Here is a 19,390-nt window from a genome sequence, read left to right as displayed (position 1 = left end):
TTTTGGTCCCATTTTTTCCTGTAGTAAATATTTTTTGGGTGTCCCATCCAGATCCTTAGATCCTCCACAGTAGGCCTCTTGGTGTCCAAGACTTTTGGGAGGAAGCAAAACTCGCAGCACCTAGGCAGTCTCCGAGAAGACAGCTATTGCTGCCTTACTACAAAGTGGATATAATCCATCCCTTTCGGACACTCTACAATAATTTGTGCAATTCCTGCCCAAAGATAGAAAAGCGAATTGACAGGAGATTTTAAGCAGGGGCATGATGCTCTCAAACCTGGTGATAAGCATAGGTGCAGATTTAGCAGACCTTGCTGCTACTTTCCTTGATTCTCCCTCTCGATGTCTCTCCAGGACTGGCCGAAGGTGCTATGATAGAAGGGACACCTTCTCCACATCTCTTCAGATCAGACACAGATTCTTTACGCCTGCGTTGGTCCTCAAGCAGGCCATGCAATCACATTCTCTCCCTGTCTAGGAATGTCCTGAATGACAGCACTGACAGATGTCTAGTCGATGTGAGTTTTTTAAAAACACAGACAGACACTGAGAGAGTCTATGTGGGCCTTTTTTCTCCCACGAGTAGAGCACTTCACAAAAGAGAAAGCATCTTGTGGAGTAAACCCTTAATTAATTCATCTGAAGTTGTTTTAGAAGGTTTCCAAAGTGTAAAAAGAATTATCAGCAGGTTGAGCTTAGTGTTCCAGGATCCTGGCACCAGGAGCTATAAAAAAAAAACGTGAATACAGACAGGACATGGTGGACACTTCCTAAAAGCAGCACTGTCAATTTTCCAGCCTTTTAAGCTGTAGCCTTTTAGGCTATATTATTACTATTTACTTTCAATATTCCTTTAAAAGATGCCTGTGAAATAGTTTTCATGTCACTGTGTTAAAAATGCCTATGCAATGGATGTTTTTCAAAGAAAATAGGTAAACTTGGGAAATAAGATTTTAAAGGATGTCAAAAGTTTTTTGGGGGTTTTAAATGGCTTTTCAAAAAGAAATTTATAGTGAAGATATTTTTGTAGAAAGTGCTCTGATTCCACATCTGACAGGGAAATTCAGATTCAATGCTTATGACTATAACCATAATTCCTTTGGAGAAGTACTATGATTAAAGTTAAGTATTCCTTCCCTATCGTGATACACTGCCTTTCCTCAACCTTTCATAAGCAAATCTCATCCCACTCAGTCACTACTTTATCACATTCCTGAATCCATTTATCATGGAAACTGTGGGACGTTGGGAAATGCTGAAATCTGTTAAATGGGTGTGCTTTACTCTGTGGACCAAAAATACTTCATATGTCCCTGTGTCTTTGTTGGTTAGCCCGTTATACCTTAATCCATTTATAATTTGAGTGGTATTTTCTCTGTCTGCCTGCACCCTTTCCCCCCTCCTCCAGTCTGCAGGAAACAAAAGACTACCCAGAGAACATCCTGAGTATTTATGTTATGCTGTATAAATACACCAAATAAACACTATCCAATTTCCACCATAAATCTGTAGGACACTGGCCTCAGGAAAAGAGCAGGGTTCAAGTACTCTAAATATATTCATGAAATCTGTGTATGTATTTTGAGAGAACGTCAATAGATGATAACCTAAGAATGGTGTGATGAAGGCACTGTTATGGGAACACAGAAAAACAAAATCGATTGTGGATTTGAGCAGGGAGACACTGGTGAAGTTTGCTGATGTGAGCACTTGGGGGCAATCGATTTACAGGTTGCTCGATTTCATAGCTTGACACGTGTAACTAAATTAAAGGAGTTCAACGTTATTACCAAACGTTGTCTGGTCTGTTCCTTCGTGTAACTTAGAGGTCACTTCAGTTCAATTCCACGTTTGGAAATCATAGCAGTCGACATGGTTATGCATACAGCAATGTACGAAACTAAGGGTACAGTTTTAAGAAGGCAAATGAAACGGTCCACCAGGGATTAAACAAACTGCCCAACCGCGCAAAAACCTTGCCAAGTTTCCCACTTTTAATTGCATTGAATTCAGTGCACAGCGGTGCGCGCACGCATATCTGAAAACATTATTTTAACGCATTACAAAAGCCTTATCAAAAGGCGCTCAGATCCTGGAGCCATCATACATCTTTTCAAGTCAGAATGACAAAACCATTAAGTTTGAAACAAAGTCCATCACAATTATTTCAATGGTAACAGAACCTCTTCGAACTAGGTTTCAGGGAAGGGGAACTGTATTTGTGACTATCCTTATTATTGGATTCAAATCCTTATTGGGATGCTGCTAGAAGCTATGCACTGCTCGGAAAAGATTAGACAGGCAGTGGTTGAGTGAACACCCTAGAACGTCCATGTTAAAAATAATCTACATTCATTTAGCATTCTATAGCAGCAATATCAGACATTAAGACCTCTTGAGTGACCCCTCTCTTCCCCTTCTTGGCCCATAGCAATCACCTGTGGCTGGAATTAATTCAAACATTCCATCTAACAGGGTTTGTTCTTCTCAGTAAGTAACCCTCTTCCCAGCCACTCTCTTTAGACAACGCCAGGTCAAGAAACTCATTAACTGTTAATTTCATTGAATTTTAGCCACAATTGTTACGTAGGCTCTTGTGATTAGTGGTCAGGCTTGCTTCAGACACAAGCAATGCCTACTTCGAATCACTTCTTCACGATTCATAAACGCATGAAAATAAATGTCTGAGAAGGCCACATACAGCGTTTAACTTTATTGCCTTTTAAAATGGTTGTATCTATTCCCAGAAACAAGCTACATTGAAACATTTCTCAAAGGCAAGAAGAAATCATGTCTGCCATAAACTGGGGTTCCTTTCCACCTAACGTTGAAAAAGACTTTTGAGCACAATTACCTGTTTTGGTTGAATAAGGAATAAAGTGTTTTATTATTGAAGCAGTTATTGCATCGAGAGTGTCTTCCTCAAGTCTTCTTTATACTGATCTATTTCAGCTTGCTTATTTTTTGGAGCAGTGTTATTCGCTGCTCCTTATTCGTTACGTTCTCAGTTATGGAATGCAAGAAGTGCCTCTCGTTCGCTCTCCTCAGCAGGCTATTGGTGGAGGTATCTGAAGCCCCTGTTGCTTCATACAAGCAGAGAATTTCAAGGGACAGGAAATAGAGCGGTTCACAAGTATCAGGAGGCATCATCGCCACAATGTGCAGCACGTGGCAGAACGCCTGGGTGTAAACGAATAGGGCTTCCTGGAGAAGATCCTGGTCCTTGACACCTTCCTTCTGGTCATGCATGGACAACACAGCCTTCACAGACTCCAGCATGCTTGCAATGTTACTGCAATACAACCGTGCCGCATGCTTCCAGCCTTCAACCGGAAGCCAATCTGAACAACTAGTGCTACAGAGCAATTGAAATCCCCTCAACAAGAGCACAGAAAATTGAAGGTCATGGGCAAATGGTCTGAGGTTTAGAAGCGGCATGAACTGTACATATTCTAAAGTGTAGGGCACATGCAACAACTGTCTCTGCAATAGGCTCTTCACCACCTGCGAAAGGAGATCCCATTCCCGAGAGTTGCACCATGGGAAGACTTGTATTAGGGCGACCAGAAAGCCCTTGCTAAAGTAGTTCACATCTTCTGGATTTTTGGTGTTAACCGCCAGGAGAGAGAGCATTTGGTCTTTCATTGTGGCCGATATGGAGCAACATTCCATCCACGCTAGGAGGCCTGTACCAGGTCCATACTCTGGAAGGTGAAGGGGTGTCCAGTCATTCTCACAAAGCGTACAGACCTCAAACAGGGAGGCGGGAACTTCATTTTTAAAGTGGTCACCAAACAAAGGTTTTAACCGGAGGCCCACAGTCCAGTCTAAATGCTCCATCTTTCTGTGCAGCCAGAACAGAGACTTGTTCCATGTTTCAGAGAAGGCAGTCGCTTCCAGCTGAACCAGGTCGCATAATTTCTCTAATGCATCAATTATTAAATCCTTGCACTCGATGGAAAGGCACTGAGGTGTGTCTGTATTTTGCCAATACTTTGTGAACTCATTCAGGAGTCTGCAGAGGGACAGGAGGAGCGGGAAGGGGGAGCATGACATGACCCAGTGCCTACCTTTGTTATCTGCAGGCAACTCAACACTTAAGGCTGTGTTAAGAATTTGTAAACAAAGGGTCACATTGGTGAAATCAGATGTCAGATAAGGGAGAACAAGTGTCGTTATTACTTCACCTGGGCCTAGAAGAACCACAGAACTGGACTCCACTGTAGTTTGGGAAGGTTTCATAAGGGAAGTTAAAAAAGCCAAGAACTGCCTCTCTTCTTTATCCGAGGAAAAATTCCCCCATGACGTGTCTCTCAAACAATTTACCAATAATGAGGCATTGGAGTTCTGGGGATCCCTAAAACTCAGCGCTGGAAGGGAACCTATTATCTGTGACAGAAATGTATGGGCACCTAGGTTTCCAACAGCAGTGTAGCATGCTTTCCTCACTGTGGTCTCGGGGTGCAGCAGAGCAAGTCGAGCCACAGCTGAGACTGCCTTTGCCAACCCACTGTCTGTTGAGCTTTGTGTGATTTGGTTGAAAGCCATGTTCAGTTCTTCCTGGAACCCAGCCATGAAAGTGTTCAGTTTCTGGGATAGGCCTTTCTCGCCCCAGGTAGACAGCACTGCTGAGAGCACTTTATTTTTGTGTGTCAGAGAAAGTTCTGAAAAACAAGTCAGAATAGCGCCCATGGCCATGCTGGTTCTTTGGATCTGCTCTTGCCCACTGCCAACAGAAGCCATGACTGTTTCTAACAGAGCAATAAGGAGGTCCGGCTCACAGAACAGAGCTCTATTTTCTTCCAAGCAGTTTACCCATTCAGTTGACAGGGCCCATTCGCTTTTGGAGGCAAAGACTAAGCAGGCCTCCTTGTGCCTGTACATTTTTTCAGTGATTACATTCATAGTAATGGAAGACAATAGGTCAACATCCACCTTCCTACCAGTGGCAAGCTTCTGCAGAAGGTTTACAATGTTGTACTTCACTTCTTTCACTACTCCTGGAGATGTATCGTCCCCGGAAGGTTCACACTCGTGTTCTGAACTATTTAGCTTTTCCAGCAGTGATGAAAGGCTTTCAGCCGTTCTGTAGCTTTCATAGCTGTTGCTAGTATCACCTGTAGCCACACACTGCAGCTCACTGCCCCAACAGATAAGAAGATCGTTGAGAACCATCAAGCCCAGGCTTTTCACATCTGGTGTCAGCGTGAATTTTGTAGGTCTCTCCACTGCTCGCACTTGCCGCTCTGCTTCCTTTAGCTTTTCAGATAAGCTGCTGTGATGGTATGAACTCTGAACATCAGAATTCCAAGCTGTTACCAAGTTTGCCAACTTCGCTAAATACTGCTCCATGGACAGCAATGTAGGCTGTTGATCATGGAATTCAGGTGCTAAAAGTGTGTCTGCTAGGTTTGCAAGAGCATAGCACTTCTGTTTCAGAGGTAGGATGCATGTTTTCATTTGCTTTAGTCCTTCGAGAAAAAAGGAGAGTACGCATGCACTATGAGGGGCGAGCCGGAGCACCTGAGGATCACACTTAAACCTTTTGGGATTCTGAATGAACCCATCAGAAGAATCAAACGCATACTGTTGTGCCAGAGTCCGAAATGCAATCACCATATCATCATCCGGCTCTTCAGTGTGTTTCAAGATTTCCCACCAGACATCCAAGAAGAGCACTATGTCTTCAACAGAAGTCTCCTCCAGAACATGTTCAACTAATGACCTGGCTTCTTTACTGCAAATATCATCTGGCAGCACCAGCAAAAGCTCTGCGTACATCCTGTAAGTCTTCATGGTCTTGAGAAGTTCAAACAGTGGGGTGTGGTTTAAACTAGGAAGCATATTTCCCACTGAAAAGAAGAGATCCTCTTTCCATTTCTTATCAACATCTCTACTTTCTGGAGGCAATGCAGCCTCTGAACAGCAGTCGAGAATTTTGGCCCATATGATTGCCAGGAATCTCTTCTTCCAGTTCTGAGATGGACCTTTTTCTGTGCAAATCTCCTCCACTGCATGGATTATTGGCTGTCCGATGAGGGCCCAGTCAGACTTGTCCAAGTGAATTAAGCGCTTTGGGTTATACTGTTTCTCAGCCAGCAGGAACCCACCCTGTAAAACAGCGATTTCTTCACGGACATCCCATGGTCCTGTGGGAAAAATAATACAATATTTAACACTTTTGATATCAAACTTCTGAGAAAAGGCCTATTTGTGTAATGTGCGGATATGTTTAACAATAGCTTTAAAGAGATTCACGAACAAACAGTGATACTGGCTTAAAAACAATGAAATGATACAATAAAAGCAATTGCCTAGATCGGTTAATACAAAACATGTACATGATATAGTTGTCAAAAGCAGTAATCCAAACTAATGGTCAACATTTTAAGTTATTATATAATGTGACCTGTGAAGGGTTTAAGGAAGGCAGAAATAAAATGTGGTTTGCTGGCTAAGAACTTGGCAAACAACTGCATTAATAGACTTTATGTTTATACAGCTTCAAGTGTGACATGTCTTTTTAAAAGATGCAGACACTATTGCTCCTTCATGAATTAGGACTTAAGAATTTGGATTCCTCTTTGGCAAGTAAATTATCCAAAAGGTTGAGCTAAGTACATGGGTTACCTGTAAAACCTCAATATGTATGTACACAAACGAGTCGGCCATGTGTTGGGAGTGTTTGTGCTTTATCTGGCAAATAATCAAAGAAATTAGTTGTGGAGTCCAGAGGCCGTCTGAATGAAGAGTTTCATACTCCTGGAGATTTGTATTTATTTATAGACTGTATAAAGCGAGGAATCTGACCAAATGACAATGGGGTGCTGTACGAGTAACAGTACAAAATAAGGTAGTCAATAAAACTACAGAGAAAATAAACTGAACCGTACAAAAACTATAAAGCCCAGCATTTAAAATCTTGAACACACGATGGCAGTAAATCAGAACGGGAAGAACAAGACAGCACTAAATTAGCTAGGTCTGCCCAAAAAGAAAGGCCTTCTAAAATCTGAGACACGGCAAAAAGAATGAGAGTGGTAGCGGAGGGTGGTTGCAAGATCCACATTCGGGAAGATTCTACAAATGGAAAGGTTAAAAAGGCTTCAGTACAAGAGACAGCCTCCCCTTGCTACTTCCAGTGGAATCTAGTAACTTCACAGCCAACAGGGGCAAAGATATGCATTTCTGCCCAACTGTGGCACAGTTTATCTGTGGGTTCCATTCGGCTTGCATCTAAGTAAAGCCCAGTCCTTACACAGCGAAGATAGTGAAGCTGCAAATACTGCAAAAGATTTAGAAAAGCTGAATGTATCTCTGGCTGTACCACTCACTGTAGGCAGACATTGACAATCAGTGAGGCATAAAAGAGCAGAGACTGAAACAGGTAGACAGCCTTCCTCCTTACGTCCCTCGATGTCGGTCTATGGTAAGGGATACCTCTTGCCCTTCGGACACCAGCTGCACTTTGCACTGTCCTCAGTTCAGTGAGAGTAACAGAGCAACGCAAGACATTTACCATAAACATTGTGCAGGTCCTCGATTTACAAATGTGCAATATTATTATAGTTATTAATGCATACCCACATTTTTCTAACAAAAGACATGAGATCAAATTTTGGGGTCTTTAATGCAGTGGCAAAGTGGGGAGAATGGAGCACAAGAACAGGGTGCGTAGCGCTTGGAGTCCGGACAGCATGTGAGAAGCATGGTGGCGAGGAGCACTGGGGGGCTATGGATTCAGTGATGAAGCTTGAGGCGCACAGTCTGGAGCTTCTGGCCACGAGCTAAGTAGGAGGAGCACAGGACACAGAACGAGATACTTAGGATGCATGGTCTGAGTGTGAGGGATTCAGGACGCATCACTGACATTGTGAGGAGCCTGTGGCGCATGCTCTGGGTGAGAAACCTGGGGAGTGTAGCATCTACCGTGAGGGAGGGAACTTAATGCACAAGCAGATGTAGAGCTTGGACACACTATGGCTCGGGCACATATGGCAAGCTCTGCCTGTGTCACGTTTATCACACTGTTCTTTTCACAAGCACTAATATCCAGAAACTAGATGCGACTTTGCCCGCAAGAATGCGAGCTCTGAAAAGTGTACAATGTCACAGATAACATTTGTTTCATGTTGTGCAGCGCAGCGACAACACTAGCTGATATCGGTGCTATATAAACACGAATAAAGGTTTCTTTGTGAGCCAAGTAAAACGCTGACAAGCCAGCTGGCACACCTACCAGAGTCCATACTGCTGCTTTTCAGCTTCGGAAGTGTGGCTCCACCTTGTGGGGATGTAAGAGGAGGTCACCTGGAGGACAGAGAAACGTGAGACGGGTAAAGTGACAAAAAAAGTACAACGCACAGTGTTTCTGTAGGTCTACAGAAAACTAACAGGCTTCCATGCATCGTTGTCGCTCGCGCGTGTGTATACACACACATATATACATATATATATACATTTTATAATATCTTTCTTAGGTTACTGTTTCACACCAATGATTAAAAAAAAAAAACACAATTATAGTTCAGGCTCCTCGTTTGACCGATGTTTTTTTTTCACATTTACGACTATATTTATGGCATTTTTTTCTTAAACTCATTTTATGCTTGTTTATTCATATTTATTTGAGGTTTTGTGGAAACACTGAAATTGTACGTAGTATATTTCCCTCGTGATTTAAATGATAAATGTACAACCAAGCTTCAATGCCTGCTGGGTTTTACTGCTGTACAAACATGAACGTTGTAGTACAAATATGTGCACAACTGCATTTTTATCGCAAGTTTTTCTCTATAATTACTAACTCTGAATTCTGCACCGCTATTAACCTAGCCGTCATGAACAACAACATTGAGAATCACTCAAAAACCTATTTTCGTTTCTATCCACATTTAAAAATAAAAAACAAAAAAGGAAACCGAGGGAGTGTCTGTATTTAGCTGTTTAAAAAAACGCACCAGTAAAATCGGAAAATTGAGAGTCTTAGTTATAATGCGGGCTGACCTACTTCTATTTACTTTCACACCGAGCCTCTTTTTTGCAAGAGTTGTGTTCATTATCTTTTCACACTAACGTGTTTGGGGGGGAGGGGGCAATCTTAAATACAATGTAATGGATTTCAAAACTTAACAGATCAAGGATTTCTGCAGGAAGGCAGATCTTACACCAGTGAAAGCAAATACAAATTCAAGTCCGCATACTATGCTCTCGGAATCCTTAAAATAGTAAGAAAGCAAGCGCTGCAAACACAGAAATTGTAAATGTCCAGTTTTTAGGGCTAGCATTACATCCTTCTTCAAGTGAAAACTACCGGGATGGTGTGCTTAAAGGCATAGTGTGTGTAAGGTCTAAGGTTAGCACTTCAGCTCTTAGGCATCTATGTGGACACTGTTAAGAGATAAAGAATCACCGTTGCTACGTGCTTGTTCTTTGGGCCTCCAAGCCTCTGCTGTAGCGTTAAAACGAGGGAATGACAGAGCACTGATCTCTTGGAGCCACTTACTCTCCTCTATTTTTACTTCTGTCAGCAGGGGGTACTACATCAAAAAACAAATACACTATTGCTATGAAATAGGTGCATTCCAGTTGCCCCGTCGAGTGACATTGGTGTCAAGTAGTACTCCCAGGGCATAAACATGCACAGCACACTAAAACTTCACACTACTACAAAGCCAAACATTTTTAGTTTGTTAATGTTTGTTTACTTATTATGCAATACTGGTAGTCAGCCACATGGTAATTAGGCATGCACTGTGGATTTCTTCACTATTTTTAAACATTCAAGACCCCATGTGACCTGCTCATTCTAATGGGATCGATAAATCGTGATGCCCAACTTTTCTTCCAACAACTTAGGAGGTATCTACAACCATGGCAGTGTTTAGCTATAGCAAGCCATAGATGCTGGTTAGCTAATCAAACTCAATAATTCCAAAATGTAGATAGTTTAATAAGAGGCAACCCATGCAACAAAGCCCAGAGTACATACCCCTCACAAACTGTTGAAGGATAACCTGAATTCACTTTTCCATTAGCACAAAAATGTATGATGTTGCAACTACTAGTCCAAGCAACTTAATGAAGCCCAAGTGAACGAAGGGAACCCGTCCAGCCATTACTACAGTAATCTTCACATGAGACTGCACTCACTTGTGGAATAGGAAGATCACATCACAGCTGTAAGTCATCAACAGCACAAATCCTTGAGAAAATCCCAGAGATTCAGGAAATCCTGAGATTCGTAAATAAACTACTAAAGTACACCCATCTTAAGAGATTTGCTGTGGAAACCAGTTTCAGCTACAAATTCTACTACAATGAATGTCACTGTATGAAGTCACCACAAAATGAATAAGAATTATCACAGAGGTAAGAGAACAGTTGAAATTCACCACAAAACTGGGAAAATATCCTCCCAAGATTAACATTTATTAATCTAGAAATATCACACAAACTACTGAAATTGTTAAACCCATTCCAGAATCCCTTAGACATTCCCCCAAATGGCTGACTAAAACAAACGTGGAAGAATAAAAAACTGAAATGGTTAAGGGTTCCTGAAACTCTTTTAATTCGCTAAATGACTGTAATGCATTCTGAAAAAAATGCTAAAATAACAATAATGCTCTAATCCGAAAATTGGCAAACAGTAACCTGCAACTCTTTAGCTGGAATAACCCCAACTTAAAATAACTAAACCCGACCCGAAATACTATGTTTACCTTCAAACTACATACAGGGGCAGAGGCAAAGTATTTCCCTCAAATTCATGAGGCTAAGCCCCAAGGCATATGAGGGAACACCCCTTTAGAATAGCACTAGTGCTCTCTGTATTAATGAAAGGGCAGTGCAAGAGTCTGTGGCCTCTTCTGTAAAATCAATGTGCCTTAGGCGTGCAGAATGTGGGCAGGCATGCCTGTGGCACCCTCAAGGCACTTTCAGTAATATGGTTTAGGTAGCCAAACACCCCCCCCCTGTTTTCCCAAGGCAGGGCTACTCAGAGATGTTATATTCCCCGAGAGTCCCATTAAGAGCGTTTGAGCCCACTTTAGGTTTGAAGGATCCGTAGAAAAAAAAAAAAAAAAAAAAAAAACTATTTAGACAAGGACAATCAGAGAATGTTGAATTCTTCAAGCACTGTAAAAAAAGCTTTGCGTGAAAATAAAACATCTACGTCTCAGATTAAAGCCAAAACATACTTGGAGCCTGCTAAACAATAAAAATAATATAGTCATCACTAACTTGACTAAAATTAAAAATTGTGAGGCTTCAAAGCCATCTGTAGCAAATGCCTTGCTCAGCTATGAGAAAAGGCTGGACAGTCTTATGCCATCCCATGACTTGAAGTTCTCAAACAGTAAATACATATTTGAATGGGATCCTTTTACTGACTGCATTGCAATTGGTTGTTGTTCCAGCAATCTCCCAGACGTTCTTTGAATTCAGAGATCTATATGAACCTTGCCTCTACAAAGAAATCATCCTCATACATGATCATCAATTGAACTTTCGTTTTTTTCCCCTACAACATTGCTGTGTTTTCCAAACTGGCATCTTGTTAAACTGCTGTTTTTTGGTAGATTTTGTTTTCATTACCTCCTTGCCCGTCTTTCTCGCCACAATTGTTACTAGTGAGCTTGGCTTCTGTGAACAGGACACTCCAAATTTAAAAAAAACAAAAAAAACCCAACAACAAAAAACACTCCAAATACTAGTTTCCATCCCTCCAAGGTGGCAGAATAACGTTTCTTCCACCTGGATATAAAAAGTAAGTCAGCCTCTCTAACTTCATTTTTTACTGTTTCGACAGTCCCCCAAACAGGTCATGTATTTTTCTCTACATATGACGCTGTGTTATATCTGACTCCTGCTGAGCGGGCTCTAATGCCATGTGGAAGAAGTCCAACTTTAGTGGACTCAAACACCTCGTTTTGAGATCCTGCTTTAACAGATCACTTGGTTAGGATGAAGCCCTGTTCAAGCAGGCTCGAGCTCGTGTAAGAGAGGTTGTGGGGTATACAGCTGTGGGGTATACAGCAAAACAGTGAAGTGCAGTGTGCATTCTTAATGTGGCAAGTCTATTCCTCTCCTCATTAGCGTGAGGCAGCTACTGTCACTTGTTTATAGTTGCAGAGACGGCAGAGTAAGCATGGTTGCATCACAGTAAAGAAAAGTCTAGCTAATGTGAAATAATTTTCAATTCTATTAAGGACACAGAGGCTAGGATTATGCTTCTCTTTACTGCAAAAATACAGCAGCCAATTAAAACTTTTCTACATTATAGTAATGGAAAACATGCTACATATCTTAAACAATGTATGACATCACCCTCTTCCTCCAATCATGTCTCAAGGGAGCTTGTATAACTTGCTGCCTCCATCTTTCTTTGTCCTAGTCCATCAAAAGAACTCGAACATCCAACTAAGCAGTCTGTGATTGAAAACCTTTCACTAAGTAAGTCTTCTGGAAGTCAAACAACGACAACTCCAGAGCAGAACTATTTCAATTCAAACGGAATTCAGAAATTTATAGCGTATCCCTGTTTGCCATCCGAACCTAGGAAAATCACAAAACATTCAACACCTCCTATCATAATCAATTAACAAGGGAGGGCTGTATCAACACAATAAATTCAAACTGGTTAAATAAAATAATGAACTTACATAATGTACCATTTCACAATTACCATAATATACAGCTGGGTGGGATAATCGTCGCCTCCGTATCCTTAATAGAATTGAAAATTCTTTGTCGCTTTAGTTAGAAAGTTATTTGTTCTATTTCAGGACCGGACGCTTCGGATTATGCTTGTTCAAAACTGTCCCACTACTACAGGCGCCGCATCCACAATGGGTTTATGGTAACACATTTTAAAATTATAATTAGAGGACCAGTCGGCAGCTGACATGATGACCTCCTAGCGAGAGCCTAATGTAAAAGTCTTAGACACCATAGCCCTCCCTTAAAGAATGGGTTGAAAAACACAAAGTGTCAATGCCTACTTCTGTCTCCAACCATTTAGCCCACCTTGCTAAGGTGGCTGAAGTGACCAGTGATAAAGTGTCTGTACTGAAATCAGTAACTGAGCCCGTCCTCCCACCCCCTTGTTGAAACTCTCAAGTGTGATCTTCATATGCTTTTAAGCATTTTACCACACAAAGCTTATGATTATCTAGAAATGCAGGGTGACACAACAAGAATGAGTTTTAGTACTGTTGTACTACGAACTAATAACCCCATAGTAAGTTTTGTGGACAGATGTTTCTGCAAAAAATCATCATTATCTGGCCAGGAGTGAAGGAAACAAAGAACCACATCGACATCCCATAACTCAGAATGTTTTGGTTTAGGAGGCTGAATCAATCGAATACCTCTCAACAATTTACAGACTAGAGGGTGTTCACCCACACGTTTTCCATCTATAGGATGATGGCCCACTGAGATAGCCGACCTGAAGTTGTTATTAGATCTGTACGTTAGACACTGGTCTGCTAAACAAGAAAGGAAATTAACTATGAGAGTGAGGTATGCAAGTAAGGGATCCACAAGCCTCAAAAGGCTAAGGCGTGTGCTTGCCAGAGGACCAGGATTGTTTAAATTAGATAGAAGATCTGTCTGAAAGGCCCAGCATCTGCCAACATTTCCCAAAACCCTCCAGGACCAGTTGTTTCGACAAAATTAGAGGATGAGGTTGGCTTAAGGGGTCTGAGAGAAAGTCCCGGAAGAGTGGAATCCAAATCAGGCTCGGACAAGACGTCTCCAGCAACAAAGGGAACAGAGGCTGAGCTGTCCACCAGGGAGTCACTAGTATCAACTTAGCTGATTGATGTCTCACCTGGGTGATGACTTCTGTAATGATGAGAAGGGGAGGAAAGGCATAATTGAGATTTCCATACCAATTCTGAAGAAAAGCATCCAAGTTCCTCGCTAGAGGATCTGGCCTCCAACAGAGTAATGTTGGGAGCTGGGTATTCAGATGGGACAAAAACAGGTCCATTGCACAAGGACCCCACAGAGTGCTGAGTTGGTGAAAGACTGAGGGGTGTAACCCTTAATCGCTGGAGTCTTTCAGAAACCAGGAATTCCAGTCTGCGATCACATTCATTCTGCCTGGGAGATATTCTGCAATCACTGAAATCTTATTTTGAAGACAGAAATGCCAAAAGTCCTTGGCAATCTCCACTAGAGGGTGTGACTTGGTGCACCCCAGTTTGTTGATATATATTAATGCAGAGATATTGTCAATCTGCGGAAGAATACAGTATTGGGTTCTCAGAGGGGACAAGGTCTGAATCTCAAAGGATCCCACCAGAAGCTCTAAACAATTTATGTATAGCTGAAATTCCGTGGGGGACAATTAGCGCCCATAAAGATCTGCCCACATCTTGTTCCCCAGCCCCACTGGCTGGCATCCGATTTGATCACTACATCTGGAGTGCAACCAAAAATGGCTTTGCCATTCCAGGACTCCATGTGGTCCAAACACCAAGAAATCTCCGTCCGGGCTTCTGGTGATAGGGTTATTTGCTCCGCATAGAACAATCCTTTCCTGGGGCCCGATAATGAAGTAGGTCAGGAAAAATCACCTGGATGGAGGAGGCTAAGAGTCCCACCAGCCGAGTCAGTGATCTCTGAGACACAGTCGAAGATGACAGAGCAAGTCTCAATTCCCTCTTGATCAAAGTGATCTTGCGAGATGGAAGTTGTGATATCACTTGAACTGGCCCCAGAAATTCTGTAGTTTGAACGGGAATCAAGCAAGACTTCGGGACATTGACTATGAAGCCTAGATCTTGAAGCAATTTGATTGCCCAGTACAAATGAAAAATAACTTTATCTCGACTCTGAGCCATAATGATTATGTAGTCCAGATAAATAATAAGACGCACTCCCTGGACTCGAAGAGCCTCTACCAGTGGTTTCATCAATTTGGTGAAACACCCCGAGGACGGCACGAACGGAGGGATGGCAAATTTGTATCACTGTTTTCTTCAGCAGAATTGGAGAAAACATCTGTGAGGGGAAGAGACAGTAACCAAAAGGTAGGCGTCTTTTAAATCCAAGCACACTAACCAATAGTTGACCTGAAGAAGGTCCCTGAACAGGTGGATACCTTCCATTTTAAAATTGCGGTAAACTACTCAAGCCTTGAGATGTTGACTGGTCCTCTAGTCAATGCTGCCCTGGATGGAAACTGAATTCTGGGCATAAAACTGGCAGTGGACCCTACCAGCCCAGGTTTATGTTTGCTATAGCCCGTATGCTTCTACAGAGTCATGGAAATGCGGGGGAGTTCATACTGTTGGAGGAGCAGGCTTTTACTGTGCTGCTGCAAGGAACTTGGCAATCGCACATAGCCTTGAACTCCGGGCTTCGGCTCACGTGCAGCTGGGTTGATGCCTGCAGGAGCAGCTGTGATGTCTCTTCCGGTGCAGTAGCATGGGGCTTTTAAAAGGGGCATTTTTTCTAACCATAACCAATCATACTAGTATGAAAGGCAGCAGCAAAACCCTTAAATTACGCTCTTAGCCTGTTAAGTTTTAAATCAGATTTCTCAGTTCCCCCCTCCATAGCTGCCATAGTTCCAGGTTGCTTATGTGTGACATTTTCATAATTTTAGTGTAGTTTTGAGTGACATTCAACAACTTAATAGTGACACTTTCTTGCGAGCAAAATCAAACAACAAAGATGAGGAAAACATACATATATATATACATACACACACACACACACATATACACATATACATATCAGAAATGACACCCATTTGAGCAATGAACACCCATTTGAGCATCCCAAGATCCTAAAACTGCTGCAAACCATCATAAATGGAAGGGCACTTAAGGGTATATTTATACTCTGTTTGCGCTGAACTAGCGTCTTTTTTAAGCTAATTCAGCGCAAACTTAACTCCTTATTTATATTTTGATGCTAGATCCGTCTAGCGTCAAAATATTGGAGTTAACGTCATTTTTTGGATGCGTGAAGCCTCCTTGCGTCAATGAGATGCAAGGTAGGCGTTCCTGTCCAAAAAATGACTAAGCATCTAGCGCCTTACTTATCCTCCCGAAACAAATGGTGCACGGGGAAGGCAGGCCTAAATAATGGCACTAAGCCTGCTTAGCGCCATTATTTAACACCTGGGTCAGGGCAGTCGTTAGGGGACCTGTGGACCCATTTCCATGGTCAAATACCATGGAGAGAGCCCACAGGTGTCCACCCCAAGCTCCAGGAACACCCCCACCCACACCAGAAGATGAGGAGACCCCATCTCAGGTAGTATTTAAAAAATATTTTTAAAGTACCAATGTGGGCCCTATACGTGGTACTGGGTGACACTTGTCCCCTGTGCTGGACACTGAGGTGGTGGGCATGACTCCTTTCTAATATAAGACAGGAGTCATGTGTTATGGATGGTTTTGCGTCAGGAAATGATGGTAGGCTGGGTAAAGGTATTTTATTTGCCTCTAACCAGCCTAGCATCATTTTTTGAGGCAAAACCCCTCCCCATACCGACACCCCCACCCGGCTAACGTAATTTTCCCAGACGCTAGCCCATCCTTTGCGTCGGCTTGCGGGATTCCATAAATTTGGCACCGTGCTATACTTTTTGACGCAAAACTAGTGTCGTTGATGAGAAGTGTCTCTGCAAGTCCCTGGCTGTCACACTCACTGGCTCCGCCGGCTTCAAACACTCTGCTGTACTAGCGCTCGATGAGACAGCCTGTAGTTACGAGGATCGGTGGTGAGATGAGCACTCAATTGCAGATCTGCTCTTGATCCCGCATTTGTCCTGCTACAGCGCTCTACAAGCACTCACAGCACTTTTTCAGAGGCAAACGTGCTGGTGTTCTGTAACTCCACAGCGGCCGGGACCCCGAAGGGAGCCAGATCCGAGAGCAGATGATCTCATTCTTTGCTCATTCCGGACAGCGGCCGCGGCAGACACCCCGTCCCAGCCTCGCGCCAGGGCAGAACTTTAGCTAGATAAGAACACCGATCGCGCACTACCGCTAAAAAGCAAATTAGTAAATTGACACTCGGCTGGCACAGTCTCGCAGTGACACACACTTACACGGCGAGTCACGGCACTTCGGTTTAGGGGCGGCCGCCCGCCTCCTTAGACTCCTGGCCGCTGCAAGGACACTCCCTCGGAAAACGTGCACTGTGCGCAGCCCCCGGGCATCAGGCTCATCTGCCGCCGCAGTCCTGTGGGGTTGGATCTGACGGTCGCTGCGTCATCACTGATTTTAATTTACCGCCACAAACTCAGTGGCTGCTACCATTTTATCAATAAAGGATAAGAGTTCCCCGCGGCGTGCATTACATTCTGACTGACGTCATTTCGAGGCAGTGCCCAATGGCTACTACCGAGACAAAGGGCAGCCGGTTGAGTGTCACAGTCGCAGGCGCCGCGGGATGTTACACTAGCTCAGCCAGCTCGAGCCTGCCGGGAGCAGCTGCCACTCCAGCTTAGTTTGGTCAGCATCTGTTTTAATATGTTGAAGGTGGTTAGCGAGCGATATTAATATTTAACTCTTGTACGGATGGATATATTCATAATAATTTTTTTTTTTAAATAATTGAAGCGTGCTCACGTCGACCATTTCAGATGAAAACACGGAGGAATCCTTTATGTAAACGAAGAGGATAGAGAAAACGCGGATTGCCTGTCCCTGTCATGGCCGCCGCTCAGGACAGCCTAGCCGTCTGCGAGGACTGATATGCGCAGTGCACTGAGGAGTACAACCTGTGCAATCGATACTACGTAGTTGGTTTCCGGACGCTTATGAGAATCCATATTGTATCATGGCATCCAGGAGGGCTTTGCACTATGTATTCAAAGTGGGAGACAGAACTCGGACTGTTACGTTTTACAGGGAGCTGCTAGGCATGAAGGTACTGTGGTAAAGAACATAACTAGTACAAAGTGCCCATACAAGTATAATGCCCAATTGAAGCCTGCCAGGTGTGTCCCACTTCTCAAGGGACACTAGTGCAACCACTTTATATTCGAAGAGTAGTAGTTTTGTCCTGCATTCCTTTCATGTTTCTTTAGCTGACTGTCTTGGCGGGGCTCGTGACTTCTTTGACGTGCGTGAAACCATAAATACTGTGTTGTACTTCTACAGCCGGGAAACTTTCATACGCTTCCCTTCTGACAGTTTGCTTTGCGCTTCTCGTCGAAATCAAGTATTTCAGTGCTAAAGATGGTTTTTGAAAACAGCTTCAAAAGTGAAGGTATAGATAGGGCCACTTAAACATATAGTTGTCAAGGTGGTTGTAAGTAAAAGGAAAAACTGGTACTCTTCACATATCTTAGAAATATTTGAGTTTTGTTTGTGCAATAATGCTGTATTGTTTTGAAAGTAAGAGTGCTTTGGTGAAAATGTTGACCCCTTAAAAACCCTAGAAAAGCTCTATGCTTAGTTGATTTTCTACCAAATGCCTCAGTGTGTTTCGTAGTGCTTTAGTAATTAAATAATTCGAACATTCTGCTATCAAAGTAAGAAAGTTAACATTAACAAACGCCTTATTGAAATAGATTCCAGTAAAGTGTTAATGGATCTGTGAGACATAATGCTGATATGTTTTCTTTGAACGTGTGACTTTAATTAAATTCAGAGCTCTGATTTAAAAAAAAATGTATGCAATTTCATAAGATTTCCAGATGTATTTAGGCTGCCGCACAGAAAGTGGTGCACATATAAACAGAGAACTAGAGTTGTTGGGTTTAAGTCCAATATCAGGTCTTTATTATTAAAACTATTGTGGTTCTTTTAGATCTGCAATTATATTGCGAAAAGCAAAACTAGCTTCACAAAGCAAGAAAATAAATAGGTATGGGTGAGCTTTTTCTAGATAAAATAGAATTTGTTTGTGATGTCTGCATTAGATAATGCAATACTTGGTAGGGTGTGATTTTGTTTGAAACAATATTTTTACACTCTTTCAGAAACAAAAGTGTCTAAGCTACAAAGTAGTAAATAGATTGGGACTAAACAACTTCAGACATTTAATTTTTTTTTTATTTCAACTTATCTCATGTCCAAGCCGTTGTAAAGATGCATAACAAAAATTGGGCGTCAAGCAAGGTGATCTGTGCAAGTAAAGTAGCTCAAAAGTTGATACAAGGCTGAGGTTATATCTGCTATTGGCAACTAGAATGTATGAACTACAATTTTCATTCTTTTTGTGATCACTTTGTTTCAACCTTTCCTCCTCTTCTGATTTGATGTTACCTGAGCTTACTAAGTGCTAATTTCTCATTCTGTTTTTTGTATTAAGGTGTCTTAACAGCATTCCATTGAGGTCCTCCCTCGGTTGCAGCAGTAGTGCCTAACACCTTGAATACCTTTATTGGTTATCTGAGCTTGCTGAGACATTT

General features: G+C 42.4%; 2 protein-coding genes across 4 annotated transcripts in view; one reads left to right on the top strand and one right to left on the bottom strand.

Annotated features, from left to right (window-relative positions):
* Positions 1–1,972: 1,972 nt before the first annotated feature.
* Positions 1,973–17,344, bottom strand: GEMIN4 (gem nuclear organelle associated protein 4). The gene is made up of 3 exons (XM_069226374.1): positions 17,078–17,344; positions 8,240–8,310; positions 1,973–6,149 (listed from the first exon to the last, which is right to left on the bottom strand). Exons 2-3 carry the CDS (start codon positions 8,247–8,249, stop codon positions 2,944–2,946), a joined length of 3,216 nt encoding a protein of 1,071 aa, XP_069082475.1. The 5' UTR covers positions 8,250–8,310; positions 17,078–17,344; the 3' UTR covers positions 1,973–2,943.
* Positions 17,345–17,361: 17 nt separating this feature from the next.
* GLOD4 (glyoxalase domain containing 4) overlaps positions 17,362–19,390 on the top strand; it is a 99,222-nt gene continuing 97,193 nt past the window's right edge. Inside the window, exons 1-2 of one of the 3 annotated variants that reach the window (XM_069226375.1) lie at positions 17,387–17,483; positions 17,592–17,901. In XM_069226375.1, the coding sequence (XP_069082476.1) occupies positions 17,812–17,901 (90 nt within the window). In that variant the 5' untranslated portion in view covers positions 17,387–17,483; positions 17,592–17,811. The other 2 variants (XM_069226377.1, XM_069226376.1) reach the window with 2 other exon arrangements.

The sequence above is a fragment of the Pleurodeles waltl genome, chromosome 3_1 (genome assembly GCF_031143425.1).
Source record: "Pleurodeles waltl isolate 20211129_DDA chromosome 3_1, aPleWal1.hap1.20221129, whole genome shotgun sequence".
Classification (NCBI taxonomy): domain Eukaryota; kingdom Metazoa; phylum Chordata; class Amphibia; order Caudata; family Salamandridae; genus Pleurodeles; species Pleurodeles waltl.
The sequence above is the reverse complement of the archived record's forward strand: the minus strand, read 5'-3'. Positions and strand labels throughout refer to the sequence as shown.